This window comes from Salvelinus sp. IW2-2015, linkage group LG6.1 (assembly GCF_002910315.2).
Source record: "Salvelinus sp. IW2-2015 linkage group LG6.1, ASM291031v2, whole genome shotgun sequence".
In the NCBI taxonomy this organism is placed as follows: domain Eukaryota; kingdom Metazoa; phylum Chordata; class Actinopteri; order Salmoniformes; family Salmonidae; genus Salvelinus; species Salvelinus sp. IW2-2015.
In genome coordinates this window covers 28,852,504-28,873,461 of record NC_036845.1, presented here as the reverse complement: position 1 = coordinate 28,873,461, position 20,958 = coordinate 28,852,504, and the positions used below count along the sequence as shown (strand labels likewise).

The 20,958-nt window shown below is 44.7% G+C and overlaps 1 protein-coding gene across 2 annotated transcripts in view; it reads right to left on the bottom strand.

Annotated features, from left to right (window-relative positions):
- Positions 1-688: 688 nt before the first annotated feature.
- LOC111965397 (bifunctional heparan sulfate N-deacetylase/N-sulfotransferase 1) overlaps positions 689-20,958 on the bottom strand; it is an 89,685-nt gene continuing 69,415 nt past the window's right edge. The window contains exons 2-14 of one of the 2 annotated variants that reach the window (XM_023989574.2): positions 16,133-17,209; positions 14,789-15,271; positions 9,525-9,612; positions 9,039-9,193; positions 8,681-8,866; positions 7,552-7,680; positions 7,193-7,375; positions 6,669-6,765; positions 5,956-6,079; positions 5,396-5,570; positions 4,913-5,193; positions 4,674-4,776; positions 689-4,481 (exon numbers count right to left, since the gene is read on the bottom strand). In XM_023989574.2, coding sequence (XP_023845342.1) covers positions 4,362-4,481; positions 4,674-4,776; positions 4,913-5,193; positions 5,396-5,570; positions 5,956-6,079; positions 6,669-6,765; positions 7,193-7,375; positions 7,552-7,680; positions 8,681-8,866; positions 9,039-9,193; positions 9,525-9,612; positions 14,789-15,271; positions 16,133-16,696 — 2,688 coding nt within the window. In that variant the 5' untranslated portion in view covers positions 16,697-17,209 and the 3' untranslated portion in view covers positions 689-4,361. The remainder of the gene's footprint in view (positions 4,482-4,673; positions 4,777-4,912; positions 5,194-5,395; positions 5,571-5,955; positions 6,080-6,668; positions 6,766-7,192; positions 7,376-7,551; positions 7,681-8,680; positions 8,867-9,038; positions 9,194-9,524; positions 9,613-14,788; positions 15,272-16,132; positions 17,210-20,958) is intronic. The other variant, XM_023989575.2, reaches the window with a different exon arrangement.

Genomic DNA, 20,958 nt, shown 5'->3' with positions numbered 1-20,958 from the left:
TAGATAGAAAAAAAGATCATTTGGCTTTTGTCCTTATTTCTATTCTGAAATGGGATGCAGCTCCTTTTGAAGCTGCAGTATGGTCATAGGAAAGGTTAGTATGATATTAAAGTTGATAAGGACGCAAGATGTTTGAAACCTTTCTCCCCAGAGACAACATTGTCATATTATAAAGTTCTATTCTCATTGGATGTCTTGAAGGCTATTATCTACTTCTGTAAACGGATCATCGGTCACTCCCTAGTTCTTGATCAGGATTTCCCCTTATTCTACAGTGAACGTTGGGGATTTTCGTTTTAAGGAAGCGGTGATGAGAAGACGATGCTGTCAAGATAAATCACATCATTGTGCGAGGACATAAAAAAGTCTCAATACAGTAAACATTCACTCATAGTCAGTTTAGACTCAGTCAGTCTGGAGACGGATATCTGTACTGATCTTATACACAGCKTCAAACTGAAACCATTAGAAGATGATGAAACAATGCGAACACAACAGACACTAATAGTGAGTTTCCTCATTGTTAATTTCCTCATACTTGCCCTCGTGAGACTGTTCTAATCTCGGTCTTCTCTAATACTAAAACATACTTTCTTTGAGCGGTACTTCCCCCGTTTCTCCTTTCCAAATTATAGAGTGCTTTGTCTGAAAACTCAGAAGGGAAAGAAGAGCAAATTGACCAATGAGACAAAAATACAGTGCTGTTTATTTGCAAATTAAAAAGCACCAACAATATTAGTTACACTGTAAAAATTATCGACGACAATTACAAGTCCTTTATCGTACAGTCCAGGGAGATTAGTACCATCATTGCAGTTATTATGCGTTATTATCATGTCAATAATACTTTATATAAAGAAATCAAGGACCTCTGTACAACAGTTGGCTTGTACAACAGTTGGCTGCGTGAGGATAGATGAGAGGGGATTGTATGAACAGACAGAAAAAAATAAGATCTGTTTGGACTTCAGCAGATGGCACTGTATTATATGACCCATTGTAGTGACATTTCAATACTACCTGGCTGATTCTCTCCCACTAAATACCTCTCTCTCATTGCATTGTGAGAGGGGGCTGAAAGAATGTCACCTCAATCACATGCAATAACTTATGTCTATAACATGACATTACATAGTCAGGAAATGCATGTGCATTGTTATATCGACTGACAACAATTGCAGACAGTAAGAGCAGCTTTTTGATATCTATGGTTGCAGTGGTAAAACCAGGTGACCAACAAATTAGGAACTATACTGTACCTACAGTTGAAGTCTGAAGTTTACATACACTTAGTCATTAAAACTCGTTTTTCAACCACTCCACAAATTTCTTGTTAAACAAACTATAGTTTTGGCAAGTCGGTTAAGACATCTACTTTGTGCATGACACAAGTAATTTTTCCAACAATTGTTTACAGACAGATTATTTAACTTATAATTCACTGTATCACAACAGAAGTTTACATACACTAAATTGACTGTGCCTTTAAACRGCTTGGAAAATTCCAGCAAATGATGTCATGGCTTTAGAAGCTTCTGATAGGCTAATTGACATCATTTGAGTCAATTAGAGGTGTACCTGTGGATCTATTTCAAGGCCTACCTTCAAACTCAGTGTCTCTTTGCTTGACATCATGGGAAAATCAAAAGAAATCAGCCAAGACCTCAGAAAAAAAAATGTTTACCTCTTCAAGTCTGGTTCATCCTTGGGAGCAATTTCCAAACGCCTGAAGGTGCCACGTTCATCTGTACAAACAATAGTACGCAAGTATAAACGCCATGGGACCACGCAGCCGTCATACCGCTCAGGAAGGAGACGCGTTCTGTCTCCTAGAGATGAACATACTTTGGTGCGAAATGTSCAAATCAATCCCAGAAYAACAGCAAAGGACYTTGTGAAGATGCTGGAGGAAACAGGTGCAAAACTATCTATATCCACAATAAAACAAGTCCTATATCGACATAACCTGAAAGGCAGCACAGCAAGGAAGAAGCCACTGCTCCAAAACCGCCATAAAATAGCCAGACTACAGTTTGCAACTGCACATGGGGACAAAGATTGTACTTTTTGGAGAAATGTCCTCTGGTCTGATGAAAAAATATATAACTGTTTGGCCATAATGACCATCGTTATGTTTGGATGAAAAAGGGGGAGGCTTGCAAGCCAAAGAGCACCATCCCAACCGTGAAGCACGGGGGTGGCAGCATCATGTTGTGGGGGTGCTTTGCTGCAGGAGGGACTGGTGCACTTCACAAAATAGATGGAAACTATGAGGTAGGAAAATTATGTGGATGTATTGAAGCAACATTTTAAGACATCAATCAGGATGTTAAAGCTTGGTCGCAAATGGGTCTTCCAAATACCCCAAGCATACTTCCAAAGTTGTGGCAAAATGGCTTAAGCACAACAAAGTCAAGGTTTTGGAGTGGCCATCACAAAGCCCTGACCTCAATCCTATAGAACCTGTCTCTTATACACATCTAGATGTGTATAAGAGACAGCAACAGCTCTGTCAGGAAAAATGGGCCGAAATTCACCCAACTTATTGTGGGAAGCTTGTGGAAGGCTACCCGAAACACTCGACCCAAGTGAAACAATTTAAAGGCAACGCCACCAAATACTAATTGAGTGTATGTAAACTTCTGACCCACTGGGAATGTGATGAAAGAAATAAAAGCTGAAATAAATAATTCTCTCTACTGTTATTCTGACATTTCACATTCTTAAAATAAAGTGGTGATCCAAACTGACCCTAGACAGGGAATTTTTACTCGGATTAAATGTCAGGAATTAGGAAAAACTGAGTTTAAATGTATTTGGCTGAGGTGTATGTAAACATCCGACTTCAACTGTATAGGCTCATATTGACTATGTTGGATGTGCATCTTTTATATCCTCCCTGATGCAACGTAGAAATACTATGAACACCTGCTAATAACAAATGAAATAGAACAAAGGGACAAAACTATACACAGCTTTGACGACATCCTCAATAAAAATATTGTTTTGTTTTCTCATTTTCTGTCTCCATGAGTGCATTTCAACATAGCTTATGTCCAACTTCACACAAAGACAACCTGTCCCAGTGAGCACAAGACGTTAAAAAATGCGTCATTTCAACGTCTTTTCCACCAGAAATACTTATCTTCAACGTGTTTTGCTCATAGGGGTTCATGAGAACCTGTGTGAATTTGTAAAAAGAGTCTATTTAAGAGATGTACCACTTTGCATATTGTGCTTTTAACATGTGCAGCCTGGCACCCCCTGTCCTGTGCAATCAACTCCATCCGAAACGGAGAGTAAGCAAAACGTCTTTCTGGTCAATTCTACAATAACGTGTCTCCAAAGTTAAAAAAAAAAAAAAAGGTAAAAAAAAAAATGTATTGTCACAATCTTAAAAAAATAAGAACTGTCAATAGGCCATGCAATGTAGTGGTGCTGATTCTGTCCTGGCACTGGTAAATGCGTTAATGTCTAGTGTCTACAAAGGCCTAGTGAATAAGACTACTAGTCAATACACAACATACCCCCCTTAGTTTTTAGACAGAGGCCACAGGCATTTCCAACTAATGCCATTCATTTTTTATTAATTCAAGTGCTAATTGATCTCTACTCTTTTGTAATATCTGCCCTGTTGTTTCATCATCTACTTTATTCATTCATCTTCCAATTTCTAGGACGGCAGTTGGTTGTGTCTTTCAGTATATGGGAGTAGAGTGTTGACTGACACCAGCTGACACTCATTTCCGCCCAGCCTTAAACGACTGGTACTGTACAGGCTAGCCAAGTCTCACTCTTCCTCTTCATCCTCCTCTTCCTCCCAAGAGTAAGGTCTGAGTCCATGTAAGGCAGGGATAGTCAAAGGAAGAGCGGATAAGGGTTGACCACCCCCGTCTCTATCCCATCCTGTTTGTATCACAGGTAAACCCCCGTAAGAGGTGGTACAGTCCTGTTGGGGGTCTCTGTTCCTAGACCGTACCAAGTGAGGGTGGTGGTTCATCATGGGGAGGTGCAACTTGGGGAGTGAGGGGAGAGCACTTAGGCGGCAGGCCATTGTAGACTCACTGCCAACTCGTAAATCACTATCCCTGCTCTCCCTTCCTCCATGTCCTTCCCTCTTACGAAGGGCACCCTGAGAAGGAGGCTCGTGTATCCTAATCTTCACTTTGACAGGTGATCAGAAAACACACCCCTTCTGAACCTTGTCACGGGTGAGTCCTTACCCCTTATGGATTCTTTAAGGGATTAAAATAATCCTCTAAGGGGATAGAATCATACTCCTCCATATGGTATTCTGTCAGGGGGATGGTTGAGCTGTGGTACTGTCCGCTGAGCTGCCCCCCCCCCCCCCCCCGGGACTTCTACCTGGTATGGATCAGTTGCTCTCGGAGCCAGCTGGGCAGGGGCTGGCCCATTCTGTACAGCAGCTTAGACAGCTCTATGTTGTGATCCCTGTAGTGCTCCCTGAGGAACGACTGGGACTGGAGGAAAGAGAAAGAGAGAGAGCAACAGGAGTGATTTAGAGAGAGATAATATGATAATTACCCCCACAGCCAAGATTCAATCAATGAACACCCCTTATCAGTTACACGCAGAATAATCCTAGAGGTAGTCTGTATCTTAATTAAGCAAATATCAGTGAACTACGTGTATTGGCAAATGAGAACTCTTACCTCCGGGTCCATGTCAGGGTACTTACGCCCCTTGCTCTTCCCCAGACACTTGGTCTTCCCTCCCTCCAGCAGCTGACACCAGAAGCCTTTCTTGGGGTCAAACCTGAAGAAAATCAGAACATTTYGTAAACGTACCTAAATGTACATCTGAGACTCTTGGAATCAGTTACTGAATRAACTTTATAAAGGGTTAGGTAGGTTAGCTGCTATGTGTTGCTGGAGAGAACTTGAAAACTCACGCTAGGATATTGTGGTAGTTGACGGTGTTGACCAGGCCCAGAAACTTCTGGATCCTGTCCATGACTGAGGCCGGCTCAGTCTTCAGCTGCTGCCCGTCCAGAACCAGGACCTGGCTGGAGTGGTAGTGGTTGAGCCAGCGCTCCATGTGGATGGCGTACCAGCCTGGTACCAGACAGCGGTTCTGGAGCACACGCAGCTTTACCGGGGAATCATGGGTAGCCGTGATGACATCATGGAAGGAGTACTTCAGAGCCACTGGGTCATCATGGGCACGCTGGTGCTGTAAGGGGAAGCAGAGAGAAGAAATGGTGTTGTGTTAATATGGTCCTCAGTAATATGGTGCCTGATGAGGTATAACTGACCTAGTAACAAGAGTGGTTATAACTCAGTAATAAGAGCATGACATAGGCCTAACTACTCATATTACATGTTAATAAGGAAGAATGGTTATGTCTCATACATTCTAAAGAGTCATAACCAACCTGGTACCAGGAGTAAGCGCGGTCGGCTGGGTTGATGAGGATGGTGATGATCTTGGCCTTGGGCAGGAGGGTGGCCGCCCGCTCCGCTGCCACCTCGGAGTCAAAGTAGCTGGCACTTTTCTCAAAGTAGTAGTCTGAGCTGGTGTTGGAGGGCAGGGGGAAGTACTCCATGTACCTGTGTGTTCACCAAAAGACAAAACAGATACACCAACTAAATTGTACACTGACGGAAGCACATATTAAGCCAACTCCTGGACGAGAAAGCATGTTCAATGGAAAGTCTGTAGACATTGTCTGGGTCTGCGTAAACGCCTCTTAAGTTGTCATTCACTTCGCAATAATCCTGCTTATTGTAATTCTGTCTGTGCAGCTAGAACAGAACACGGCCCATATGCATAACACGTCKCAGAGTAGGAGTGCTGATCTAGGATCAGTTTTGCCTATTAGATCATAATGAATACCACTACATGGACTGTGGGGACCTGATCTTAGATTATCACTCCTACTCTGAGATGCTTTATGAACACGGGCCCAGAGCTCTTTCTCTGTGGCAGTCATACCAGTCGATGCCTCTGTGGTAGTTGTGTCCATTGAAGAACTGGATCTCCTCAAAGGTCTCCTTGTTGGGGTAGTTACTGGTCAGGTCAGGGTGCATGCCCAGGAACAGATAGAGGGCTGTAGAACCTGTGGGGAGGAGGGAGGGAGAGAGATAGAGAGAGGGTGGGGAGGAAGGAGAGAGAAAGAGAGAAGGGGGAGGAAGGGGAGAGAGAAAGAGAAAGACAGAGGGGGAGGGGAGGAAGGAGAGAGAGAGAGAGAGAAGCGAGAGGGAGAATCTATTTTGAGGCATTGACAAATTGACTTTGAAGCACCTTGCTGCAGCCATAACAATTAATAATCTAATAAATTGTCTCGTTAGTGTCCCATTCCCATTAGTGTCGGTGAGTGTGTTCCTCATAAACTTCCTTTCACAGCTTTCACTGTGGAGGAGAGAGAGTCAGTCGGTCATCTGTGACAGGCCAGCTCCTGTTAGTCTGTTCTGTTCTGTACTGAGAGTGTGTAACACTGAAAGAACGACACCTCTTCAGCCCAAAGTCTCGAAAACCTCCCTCCTACAGACCAGACCAAAGACGTCTCAACTCTAACTATTGTAAATAATTACATGAGGTAGGGAAATGAATCAGAAACGAGGTGAAATAAAGCAAAGTAAGATTGTGCACCGAGAGTCATTGCTGGTGATGCCCACTGGGGGGTGCTTGTGTTCCGTCTCTCTCACCTGTCTTCTGAGGCCCAATGACAAGCAGCTTGGGGAAGCGGTCACACGTTTTCTCCTTTGACCAGATGTCCTTGTGCCTTTTGTCCTCGCAGGGATCCTGTAGGACCAGGGTTGATGAAGATCATTAGAAATTCTTACATGTATCCAGTTGCTTAATGAACCCTGAACAAATCCATCCATACAACATCCTGAGGACATGCGGCTACATATTGGAACTATCAAYGGAGATGCCCTTTGAACACAAACACAATTCTTGGCAACAGATTGTGCTGTACAGGACAAGGGTCCAACCAGGACTCTTGTTAAATAAATTCTATCTAAATGAGACTAACCTGAATAAATTAATCAAGGGAGGATCCATGCAAAATACAACCTAACATGATATTCCTACTTACCTTGGATGTAGCTCTGTTAACATGTTAGGTTGTATTTTGAGTGGAACACCCCTTCAACATCCCAGTATTAGTTAATGCACACATCCAGTTTCTCTCTCTCTCTCTCCTCTCTCTCTCTCTCTCTCTGACCTGCCAGAGTGGGTCTTTTTCGTTAGGGAAGAGGTTATAGTATCTGTGGGCCAGCTGGACGGGAGGCAGGGTCTGTAGCCGCAGATTGGTCCACGTCTGCACGAAGGCCACCAGGCTTTTGAAGGTGTAAAGGCCCAGCCGGTCRTTACCGTAGTTAGACAGGTGGGTCATGAAGATACTGATCTGGAGGAGGAGGAGGAGGAGAGATGGATGAAGGAAAATGGAGAGAGAAAGACAGAAAGGTTCACTCAAATTCACTCTGATAGTCTGAGTAGCGATTGAATGTATAGAGAGAAAGAAAGAGAGTGTGTGTGTGTGTGTGTGTGTGCATGCGTTCGTGTGTGTGCGTGTTAACTCACCGGGTTGAGTAGGACAGTGAGGAACAGCTCTCCTCCGTTGATGAGTTTGTCCAGCTCGTTGGGTCCGCCTGGGTACTCCTTATAGAATATGGTGTGTGTGAACAGACCACAAGTCTGTCTGGGCAAGACCTGCAAACACACACACACACACACACACACGCTTCTAAGTCAATGACACACACAAGCACACACACGCACGCCAGCCCCACTGGTCTAGTCAATGCAAAACATATCAGGCAATATCACCACTTTTGTGTTCAATAATCTTCATATTATACTTCTCGTTTGGGGAAAGCAAACCTCATTCACTCTGAGTCTATATGGAAATTCATTCAAATACACACGGAGCGAGAGAGAGTGTCTGGGGATCTGMATATCAATCATCTAATGTATTGTATGAGCAGAGCAGAGAAGACTGGACCACTCAGAGCTGCATCTCAAGGACAGACAAAAATAGAGAGATACAGAGCGCAGGGGAGGAAAACTACTGGCAACAGCACATACTGTAGACACTAGACTACTGGATTTTTTGGGGGAATGTATTTTGAAGAAGATTAAGTTGCGTTTTGGTGATGTATGGTTCGTGTTTACGTTATGGAGGTGGGTAACCGGGTTGCTGTTGTTGTGCTATTAAGCCAGTGTTACTGTCATTGTCGTGGTTGGTGTTGTTATATTGTTAAAGGTGTATCCAGGAGGTAGTGTTTGGGGGGCCAGTCAGAGTGGTTGGCGTGGCTACAGTCCAGTATCACCACCTGCTGTAGAGGGATCCTCAAAAACACACTGACTGACCAACGGGAAGGCATAACGAGACTGTCCATTCCAAGGCCACTGTTGCCACGGTGATATAAATAAAATCCTACCGTTGTTATATCAACCACTCATGGGAGGACAGAGACAAGTGGGGGAAGAGATAGAAAGATGTTGATGGAGGTAGGAACAGAGAGAAGTGGAGGAGAGATGCGGAGGCAGAAGAAAGGTAGAAAAGGAGGATAAACCAATCACCATATTGTTACCATCTATTCAATCCTTTTCGATCTGCAAACGCAGAAGAGGTAGAGGCAAGAAAGAGTTAAGAGGAGAAAAAGGGAGAGAGACAGTGCAACCGTCGGTAAAGGGTTCTGTGACTCACGCTGATACCGCTGTGTGTGAATCCCCGTCTGAAGCGGGCAGGTTTGAGGTGGGGGTACTCCTCCGTGCTGGTCACCCTGATGCCCCACACCTTCTTCCAGGCATCGTASAGCTGCAGGTGAACTGGGTACACACCCGAGTGGTGGGGGGCTACCGCATAGCCCATGTTAGTGGGGATACCGTGCTCCTAGAGAGAGAGARAGGGAGGAATATAAGGTAGGCAGGGATAACAATTAAAATCCCAGTGGTGCTAGCTGTGTTAAGCTAAAGTTAGCATTTCTAATTAGGAGCAACATAGTGAGGCGGGCTAATTGCTAGCATCCCACCGCTAGCCTCCAGACAGACAGACAGAGACTCACCATAGCGAACCTCTTGTTGAGAAGCATCTGTTCGGCTAGCACTGACTGGTTGTGGAAGAGRTGGGGCTGCATGTGGCTCCACATGTGGGGGAACCACCAGAACTCATTGACGTAGGAGAGGAGCAGGTCATCCCCCAGGTCCTCCTCATCTGACCCTGGACACGAAGGGAGGACGGGGGAGGGAGAAGAGGAGGATAGGAGGTGAGAAGAGGAATAGTGGAAGAAGGGGAGGACAGGAGGAGGACAGTGGAGCACAGAGAGAATATGAAAAATGAAAAGGGCAAAGAAAGGAGGTTGTCAGGGAATGGACAAGGGTAAGATAGAAGGCGAGGAAGATGATCACAGAGGGAGGAGGACAAGAGAAAACAAGGATTTCTGGTGATAAACCAAGGAGTACTGGAGTATAAACTGTGACGCTATCAGTAATAAGCTTCAGTACACAGATCGGGTACTGTATGAGTGGGGTGCTGTGTTCTCCGGTCTTACCTGCATGGAAGAACTTCCCTGAGAAGCCCAGGTTGAAGGTGAAGTTGGGTACATGGTCACGCAGCTCTCTCTGGGTCTCCAACAGGGCCTGACTCAGAGAGGAGAGGGAAGGGAAGGTCAAAACACACCCACATGTAAACACACACACAGTCACACACACAGTCACACACACAGCTGAATTTGTCAATATGCAACTCCCTGTACACACCCTGCCTTTTTCCTGTACTCTTTTCTCTCCTCCATTCTCTCTCTCCTCTGATCTGAGTGTTTGTTTCATTTGATCTCCGTACTATATATGAATCCACTCACAACTCCCTCTTTCTCCCCAGTCTCCCTCTGTCTCTCCTGCCTTGTCAGGAGACTGTGTGATTTATTCTTTACACCCCACTGTTCGGATTCCAAGAGAGGAAGGAAGCCTTGATATACTTCTCTACCCCAGCTCATGTGAGGAAGCAGCTCAACTCTGATGGGACACACACAGAAAGATACAGATAACTGAAAAGGTTCTGCTATTCTGTATGTATTGAAATATTCATGGCTATGGTTCTTAAGAGTGTGTGTGTGTGTGTGTSYCCCGATCGTAACRMTGTAGCCTGTCAACTCTATTTGTTTATTTGGATCCCCATTAGCTTTTGCAGAAGCAGCAGCTACTCTTCCTGGGGTCCACAAAAAACACAAAACATGACAAGTAACAAAACACTGAGAGACGAGGACAGTCACACAAATATAACATACAACGATATACAAACAATAATAAATAAAATAAAAATAATAATAATACAAAACCCAACAATTATGTGTGTAAAGGCGTGCGCATGCTTCCCAGMCGGAACAGTTCGGGAAGAGTTTGTGTAAACAGTACCAGTCAAAAGTTTGGACACCTACTCATTCCAGGGTTTTTCTTTATTTATACTATTTTCTACATTGTAGAAAAATAATGAAGACTTCAAAACGATGAAATAACACATATGGAATCATGTAGAAACCCAAAAAGTGTTAAACAAATAAAAATATATTTTAGATTTTAGATTCAGCCACCACCCTTTGCCTTGATGACGGCCTTGCACACTCTTGGCATTTTCTCAACCAGCTTCTTGAGGTAGTCAGTCACCTGGAATGCGTGTCAATTAACAGGTGTGCCTTGTTAATAGTTAATTTGTGAAATKACTTTCCTTCTTAATGCATTTGAGCCAATCAGTTGTGTTGTGACAAAGTAGGGGTGGTATAGAGAAGATACCCCATAAGTCCATATTATGGCAAGAACAGCTCAAATAAGCAAAGAGAAGCGACAGTCCATCATTACTTTAAGACATGAAGGTGAGTCAAAATGGAAAATGCCAAGAACTTTGAATGTTTCTTCAAGTGCAGTCGCTAAAATCATCAAGAGCTATGATGAAACTGGCTSTCATGAGGACCGCCACAGGAAAGGAAGACCCAGAGTTACCTCTGCTGCAGAGGATAAGTTCATTAGAGTTACCAGCCTCAGAAATTGCAGCCCAAATAAATGCTGCACAGAGTTGAAGTAACAGACACAACTCAACATCAACTGTTCAGAGGAGACTGCGTGAATCAGTCCTTCATGGTCAAATTGCTGCAAAGAAACAACTACTAAAGGACACCAATAAGAAGAAAGAAAGAAGAGACTTGCTTGGGCCAAGAAACATGAGCAATGGACATTAGACCGGTGGAAATCTGTCCTTTGGTCTGATGAGTCCAAATTTGAGATTTTTGGTTCCAACTGCCGTGTCTTTGTGAGACGCAGAGTAGSTGAAYGGATGATCCCCRCATGTGTGGTTCCCACCGTGAAGCATGGAGGAGGAGGTGTGATGGTGCTTTGCTGGTGACACTGTCAGTGATTTATTTACAATTCAAGGCACACTTAACCAGCATGGCTACCACAGCATTCTGCAGCGATATACCATCCCATCTGGTTTGCGCTTAGTGGGACTATCATTTGTTTTTCAACAGGACAACGACCCAACACACCTCCAGGCTGTGTAAGGGCTATTTGACCAAGAAGGAGAGTGATGAAGTGCTGCATCAGATGACCTGACCTCCACAATCACCTGACCTAAATCCATTTGAGATGGTTTGGGATGAGTTGGACCGCAGAGTGAAGGAAAAGCAGCCAACAAGTGCTCAGCATATGTGGAAACTCCTTCAAAACTGTTGGAAAAGCATTCCAGGTGAAACTGGTTGAGAGAATGCCAAGAGTCTGAAAAGCTGTCATCAAGGCAAAGGTGGCTACTTTGAAGAATCTAAAATATAAATACATCTGATTTGTGTAACACTTTTTTGGTTACTACATGATTCCATATGTGTTATTTTATAGGTTTGATCTCTTCACTATTATTCTACAATGTAGAAATGACAAAAAACCCTTGAATGAGTAGGCTTTGTCCAAACTTTTGACTGGTCTGTATATTATGACAACATTGTGTGACGTTTTTCTTTCGTTTTGGGCTTTGGTGACAATTTTTCAGCTGTTCGGGCACACATCTTTTCTGGAGGCAAGTCAAAGTTCAGAGCCRAAGTCTATGCTGCWTCGTCGGTGATTGGTCAACAGTACAGATTAATCAATAAAGTCTTTGTTGTCAATCAACGGGAGACGACTCATTTTCRTGCAATTTTYTYYYYCACTGAGAAATACACTATATATACAAAAGTATGTGGACACCCCTTCWAATTAGTGGATTCGGCTATTTCAGCCACACACGTTGCTAACAGGTTTATAAAATCGAGCACACAGCCATGCAATCTCMATAGACAAACATTGGCAGTAGAATGGCCTGAAGARCYCAGTGACTTTCAATGTGACACCGTCATAGGTTGCCACCTTTCCAATAAGTCAGTTCATCAAATTTCTGMCCTGCTASAGCTGCCCCWGTYAACWRTAAGWGCTGTTATTGTGAAGTGGAAACKTCTAGGAGCAACAACAGCTCAGCCGCGAAGTGGTAGGCCACACAAGATCACAGAACGAGGCCGCTGAGTGCTGAAGAGCGTAGCGGATAGAAATCATCTGTCCTCRGTTACAACAATCACTACCGAGTTCCAAACTGCCTCTGGAAGCAACGTCAGCACAAGAAYTGTTCGTCTGGAGCTTCATTTCCATGGCCGAGCGTCCCGCCTCAATCCTAAGATCACCATGCTCAATGCCAAGTGTCGGCTGGAGTGGTGTAAAGCTCACCGCCATTGGACTCTGGAGCAGTGTAAACGCGTTCTCTGGAATGATGAATCTCGCTTCACCATCTGGCAGTCCGACGGACGAATCTGGGTTTGGCGGATGCTAAGAGAATGCTTCCTGCCCGAATGCATGATTTTGGAATGAGATGTTCGACGAGCAGGTGTCCACATACTTTTGGTCATGTAGTGTACTACACCAAACAGCTTAGTTAGATGTCAAATTGCGCGACTAAGATCTGCTCTGCAGAGTTATCTTAGATTMATATTCATTCGGACTATTTTGAGGAAGTTTATACTAACTACAGCATTTCAAAATGGACAAACAGTACTATTGCTGCTTTTTTCTAGTTTTTCCAAGTGAAGGTCTTTTAAGGGAGTATGCGAGCACACTCATTCCGGTTGGCTCGCAAAGTGTGGCTAGCCGCCAGCCGAACTGAAGCATGCCGACGCCCTTAGTGTGTGTGCATGTGTTTGTGTTGCCTCACAGTCCCCGCCGTACCATGAGATGTTGTTTAATCATTTTTTTTAAAGGTAAATTGAAAGTTTGCTTGAGTAATTGAAGATGGAAGGGAGTTCCATACGATCATGGCTCTGTATAATACTGTGCGTTGCCGTGAATTTGTTTTGGACATGGGGACTGTGAAGAGACCCCTGGTGGCATGTCTTGTGCAGTATGTATGAGTGTCGGAGCTGAATGTTATTTGATTATGCAGACAATCTGGAATTTTCATGCTGACCACACCGCTCACGTCGCGTGCCCGAGTGTTGCAAAATAAATGTAACATATTCAATTATTGCACCCACACTGCTCAATCGAGTCTGCGTCTGGTTCTATTTGTGACGCTTCACGCGCTGCAAATCCCGCCTCTCCCATCTCCTCATTCGTTTTTAGGAGCCTATACCCACGTGGGTGATTGAAAGATGAATTGAGGTCCACACTCCAGTCCAGTTGGTGGTGGTAATGCACCTTAAAGTTGGTTGCCACCCGCCATATAAAGTCAAAAGAAGAAGGAAGAATCCTGAAGGAGGAGAGATTACTAGAAACAAACTTGGTTTACCCTTTTTTCTGTGGATTAATTGTCAGATTAGAGGACCTTGTACATTTCAGGTAAAATAACAACCCAATGTTTATATCCTGGTACAAATTAGCTAGCAACAGCAAGCTAGCTACCTAAATTGCTATAAATGTTTGCTTATCGACCTGTCCCCAATTTAATATAGTTGGCTCAGAGTTCGTTTTGATAGTTCGACCTGCGTTTCTTGATCGCGTCTTGTGTGAGGGGACAAAATCAACATGCGCGAGTGGTCTGGTCAGCATGTMATGCTTCTCATAAAAACTAGAAGAGAAACAGTTCATCTCTCACCAATCCTCAACCAGGRAAGACTGRCATGCATGTTGTTGATGTTAGYTCTGTATGTGCAGTTAAGGKCAAGGCGTGCTGCTCTGTTTTGAGCCAGCTGCAGCTTCGCTAGGTCTTTCTTTGCTGCACTTGACCATATTACCGGACAGTAATCAAGAAGACYAGAGCCTGAACAACTAGTACAGTTGATTTGTGCCATTTGTGTATTTTGATACTGACTGTAACTCCTTATTTACAATTCCAATGAGCTCAMTGGCTTTGGGTGCTGACGWGTAGAGTGTGGAATCATCAGCATACATAGTCATTCTAGCTTTGTGTAAGACCTGTGGCAAATCRCTTGTTAAAATAGAGAAGAGTAACGACCGAAGGCAACTGCCCTGAGGGWCAATGMCCTGTATCTGATGTTAGAAAAGCTTCCATTGAAGAACACTCTCTGGGTTCTATTGGATAAATAACATCAAAGGCTGCACTGAAATCTTACAACACAATTCCATCAATCATGCCATTATCTGTTTATTTTAACCAATTATGTCATCTGAGTCAGCATACTGAGAAGTTTAATATAATACTAGGAATGGMACGATGCCTTTCATGTCCTGTACCAGCCCACCTGCCTAGCTAATAATGCTTCATTACAAACATATTATGCAACATGATTACAAGGTCTCAGAGACCAAAGCATTGGAAATTGACATTTTCTATTTTCCAAGTATGTATCACCTTGACATCCTTCACCTTCATCCTGGTCCCCTCCTTCCCCACAAATATGTCATCTATATCGACCAGTAGGTGTCGCTCCAGGGAGAGAGACAGCCTCTTCCCCGACAGGAAGCCCACCGCGTCCACAAACACCAGCTTGTGCAGCCAGAAGTTGAGGTTGTTCCCAAACAGAACCCTCTGGATGCCGTCGTGGAGACCCAGGTCCTGCACAACGGAGGGGAGCAGCGTGGCYGTCGTACCCAGCGAGGGGACACTCTCGGCGGACTGGGTCTTGGTCAGGAGCACGGGCTCGTAGGTGGAGTGGTTGGACTGGAAGACGGTCCAGTCGTCCCCRGGCAGGGGGCCGGGGAGGGGCTGGCCGGAGCGTGTGATGAAGAGGAGGGGGGACTTGGGATTGACCGTGCAGTCCTTCAGGCCCAGGTTGGAATGGAGGAAGAGGGGGAATCCTTTGAGCTGGGCACTCAKCAGGCTGTTCTCATTGGCCTACAGGAGGGAAATCAATGACAACATCAAGAGGGGACAGCGTTACAACTTCAGTTCCATTCCAGTCAATTCTATTCAGAAAGTTGCAGATAGAAATCTGTTGTATTGCACTGAATAGGCAAAACCTCCAATCATGTGGCATAGAATCTTGTTAGCTCTCTCTCCCCCTTCCTCATGTGGGCATCTGAGAAAACGCAATGTTATTATATTGTCTAGTTAAATAAAGGTTAAATTAAAAAACACACACAAAAAAAAACAATTAAGTTAACACTCACCCACACACATGTGCTCACAAAAAAATGTTTTATTACAGCAACTTTCGCTTAATGCTTGCTGAGGTATTAACACACATTCCTGTTCAACATTGATGATGGAGCTGACTAATCTCTTCAGATGAGATTTCATTGAGATGAACTCTCATTCTCTCCCCGATAGCATTCCATGTGACTACCAAATGAAAATGGTTGAGAGAAAGCCAAGAGTGTGAAAAGCTATCATCAAGGCAAAGGGTGGCTACTTTGAAGAATCTCAAATATAAAATATATTTTGATTTGTTTAACACTTTTTTGGTTACTACACAATTCCATATGTGTTATTTCATAGTTTTGACKTCRTCACTATTATTCTMCWATGTAGAAAATAGTAAAAAAAWWAAGAAAAACCCTTGAATGWGTAGGTGTGTCCAAACTTTTGACTGGTACTGTACATGTACCACTCCTCACCTCACCTCTGCTTTCACATTCTCTCCAGCACAGTGAGATCTATTTCCTTAGGGACGACAGAAAGATAAAGAGAGATGGACAGCTGGAGAGCTGGAGAGCTGGAGATAGAGTGAAAGATAGCCAATAGGGTGTTTCTAACCTTAAAGAAGCCGATGATGCCCACTCCATACTCCACACAGTACTTGTCCAGCAGCTCTCGGTTCCAGGCATCCAGGTTTACATATTTCAGAATGTTCTCATAGATGACTAGCGTGAAGCGCCCCCGCTCCTTATCTGTTAATGTGGGCATGTCCCCTTTACCTGGAGAGATCTCTGTCCGGTAGTGGAAACGTCCAGACTCCAGGATGGCGACTATCTCCTGGCCCAGCTGAGAGTACTGGCTCTCTACAAACACCAGCACCAGGGGGTTTGTCCTCACCCCTCCTCTGCCCCCCTCGCCCCCAGCAAGCCCCCCCGACACCGCCCGCACCGGGAGCAGCCGCGACGGGCTCGCCCGCAGGTCATCGTAGATGGCCGACGCCCCCTCGCTGCCAGCCACGCCCCCTCCTGAGGGCTCGAGCTCCCGTTTGACGCCGTACAGGAAGTAGGCGGAGACGAAGACGCTGACGGTGCAGAAGAGGAAGAGGAGGAGCAGGGAGGTCTGGAGGGGGAGGTGGTGGACGAGACGGACCAGCCGACGCAGGCGGGACACGCATCCCAGCATCGTCACGCACAACGCCCGACCGACTGACCTCACTGACCGACCAACCGCAACACCCAGAAAACAGTCTCTCGAGGGCTACTTGGTGGAGAGTAAAAGTAAATCAATCCAAAGTCCGTCTTGTTATTTCAAGTGGTCTAGTCGGTAATCCACAGGCTAGAGAAGCAGCAGCAGCTTCAGCAGCAGCTACTGGAGATAGGAATGAAACGGTCTCATGATGTTGGATCTCCCACATGTTGTGCTGCTGATTATGTCACCATGGCAGAGATGTGGGGGGTCTCCGACCGGGGGTGCACGCTGCACGTCTGGGAGGGAGGGGGAGGGGAGTCAAAGTAGAAGAGGGCGGCTAGAGGGCTGGCTGGTCACCTGTCCATCACTGGAACCAGCCAACCACGTCCATGTAGGCCGTTGTTCAGGGTTCTTGATTGGTGGTTGATCTTTCCAGGGGAGGGCAAAGGTGAGGTCACAAAGGTCATCCCAATAGCAGCATCCTCCTGGACGATATCTAGTGATGACCTGGAAAGAAACGCAAGAAAGAAATAGAACATCAAAAATCCACAGAGAGAATATTGCCTCTACGTAACTCACAGCCATTTTTKGGGGGTTTGTTTACTTGTGTGGGAGAGGTGTAGGCTACAGTGCCGGTGCCAGCTCCTCTGAAAGGTAATTTTAAAAGTAGTTCTTGCCTTCACCTACACACATGCCATCAGAGCTCTACCCTTGGCCCTCACAGACACAGACAGAGAGAGAACAAAGCCTAGAGGCGAGCAGTTGAGGCAGTCTGTCCAGGCAGGGCTCTGTGACTACATGTAAAATGAAGCAATGGCCACTAGCCTCCTATTCCCCATAAAACACACACAGAACCACTCTCATCAAGGAGAACTACTTGAGAAATGAGACAACTGTATTATTAAGTAATGAGTTTTTTTTCCTCTTCTGTTATCCAACCACACACACCCCACAYGAGAGCAAGACAGACCACCACCCTCTCAATCTCAACCATTCATTAATGACCACCATTCTACCCATAAGGATTCATTAAGACCTTGGATCTAATCAAAAATTGATTACCTAACGCAATCAAAAAGGTCTTCTTAAAGGGAGGGCATTATCAAAGGTTTATTACCGTACAGGGAGAGAGYGCAGAGTGCTCTGTGTGGGCCCACCAAAGCCTGACACTTTACAAAACAGTAGTTCTCTGACATGGACTGCATTTAATGAGTTATTGATTTCTGACTAGAGTAGCTTGATGAGGGAAAAMCCTGATATCATTCCATGGTTCCATATAGAATTCTTCAAGGTATTCCATGAAGGAGAGCTCAATATCATTCCATATAGCATTCCTTGTGGAATACCTTGAAGAAAGGCCAAAGATCTCACCATACAAAACAATCAACTGTGTGAGAACTGTACATTTTGGCATAGCGAAGTCCCACCGGTCTTCCTGCATCAGTCACAATCTTGAAAGACGCCCAAATCGCCCTCCTGAGCCGTGCTGCTGCGGCAGAGAAAAATATATCACACTTTCACTGAGCCGCTTCCAGATTTCCCTTCTGAGGACCAGAGTTTTTCAACGTAAAGAGAGGCTGTGAAAAGGACGTGGGTGTGCAGAGAAAGTATCTCTCTGGAGCAGACCAAAACACACAGCCCTGGTATGCTGAAGATTCCCATTCCTTCTGTGAGGAGCCAGGTCCGTGCCACGGCATATCAAAATAAGATTAGCCGCCACGGCACAGCGCAGAGGTCGCGTAAGAGAGCAGAGGACGACTTGCGCCGAGAGAGAGAGAGAGAGAGAGAGAGAGAGAGAGAGAGAGAGAAACTTTATCACTAGTAGTAATGTTTTCTCAGGTGGGTGGTTACCCTGCTTTGAGAGAAGGTTCCAGATATTACTCAAGCACAGTGGTGGGTTTGAGTAGTCAAGTCCTCTTGTTTTTTTGTTTTTGAAAAAGGACTTTTAAAAGTAATTTTGTCTTGATAATCACACTAATGATAGAATGTTATCTGAAGCCAAAAGTCTGAGGGGACCAAAGGCTACCGTGACACTGGCATTGGTGGTGACAGGGGTTGGCGGGCACCGGTTAACAGCAGGATAAGCAGAGGAGAGGAGAAAGCCATCTATCTATGGTAGGTCTTGACCAACTCTCACCAGTTATGACTGGCCCCCAATGTTGACTTTCAGCCTGGGCCACAAAGGACTACGATTACACAAGATCAGAGCGAGGGGGAGAGAGGGGTGAGGGAGAGCGAGGGAGGGTGTGTGTGAGAGAGAGAGAGGGTGGGGGAGAGAGAGAGACGGGGAGAGAGTGAGCAAGAGAGAGATGGAGGCCTTGGGTGTGAGCCTAGGCCTTGTAGCAAGGTCAGGTGCGCCAGGGGARACAGAGGAGAGCAGAGAAGAGAGCATTAGACTGTAATGTAGCGGGAATAGATAGGTAGCTAGGTACACTAGAGATACATTTACACTGAGTGGAAAACGCAGGCTAATGGATGTTCAGATCTAACCCTCTCTATCTCTTACTCAATCTCTTGGCCTTCAAAAGAGACTCTAAAGCATCCCTCAACCCTTCCCCCGACAAGTAATGAAATAAATGGAAAATAGTGGAAAAAAGAAAGAGGAGAGAAGAAGCATGAATATTTTATGTCCTGAGTAACCTGATGGAACGTGGGGCCGACGTATCAGCAAGGTAGAGAGCGGTGGAGAGAGGCTCTCTCTCCATCCATCCATCCCAGTCTGCTGCTGAACAGAACACAGTAAAGAAGGAATCAGTCCCTTACTCATGCAAAGAGAGCAGAGGTAGAGAGGTAGACAGACTGAGACTAATGTGAATTTAATAGCTAACCTTTCCAAGCTCTCTGACGGGAAGAGCTCACAGTGAATATGAGGGCTGTAATTGCCTGTGTGGATGAAAGAGTTACTAAACGAGGCAACAGACACAGACAGATGGGGAAAGAGAGAGGGAGAGAGAAAAAAGCGGGAAGAGGGAAAGAAAGACAAGGCAATAAAAAGAGAGAGAAAATAGGGAGAAGGACAGAGAGAAAGAAATTAGCAACAAAATTGTCCGATGCAGCAATCAATCAGGAATTTACGAAGTGTTCAAAACAGCAATTAACATATTTACCCCATTATTAGCGTGGGATTAATTGTAAGGACAGAATAAAGTGGGTGCATGTAAATAAACAATAGCAGATGACAGCAGCGCTGAGTAGTGTGTGTGTGAACACGTATTTTCCTACATTATCAGGACCACAATGTCCTGACAAGTCACCAGAATGTCCTGACAATATAGGAAAACACTTTTGAAAAGTCAGTACTTTTTTCCCATGTCCTAAAATGTATTAAACRGTTAGAGTTGAGATAAATAGGATTTTGAATGGGAATACATTTTAGTGTCTTGCAAATGTATTCATCCCCCTTGGTGTTTTTCTTATTTTGTTGCATTACAACCTGTAATTTAAATGGATTTTTATTTGGATTTCATGCAATGGACATACACAAAATWGTCCAAATTGGTGAAGTGAAATTTAAAAAATWACTTGTTTCCAAAAATTCCAAAACAAAAAATACGGAAAAGTGGTAGGTGCATATGTATTCACCCCTTCGCTACGAAGCCCCTAAATAARATCTGGTGCAACCAATTACCTTCAGAAGTCACATAATTAGTTAAATAAAGTCCACCTGTGTGCAATCTAAGTGTCACATGATCTGTCACATGATCTCAGTATATATACACCTGTTCTGAAANGTCCACCTGTGTGCAATCTAAGTGTCACATGATCTGTCACATGATCTCAGTATATATACACCTGTTCTGAAAAGCCCCAGAGTCTGCAACACTACTAAGCAAGGGGCACCACCAAGCAAGCGGCATCACCAAGCAAGCGGCACCATGAAGATCAAGGAGCTCTCCAAACAGGTCAGGGACAAAGTTGTAGAGAAGTACAGATCCGGGTTGGGTTGTAAAAAAATATCAGAAACTTTGAACATCCCACTGAGCACCATTCAATCCATTATCAAAAATGGAAAGAATATGGCACCACAACAAACCTCCTGCCAAGAGAGGGCTGCCCACCAAATCTCACGGACCAGGCAAGGAGAGCATTAATCAAGAGAGGCAACAAAGAGACCAAAGATAACCCTGAAGGAGCTACAAAGCTCAACAGCGGAGATTGGAGTATCTGTCCATAGGACCACTTTAAGCCGTACACTCCACAGAGCTGGGCTTTACGGAAGAGTGGTCAGAAAAAAAGTAATTGCTTAAAGAAAAAAA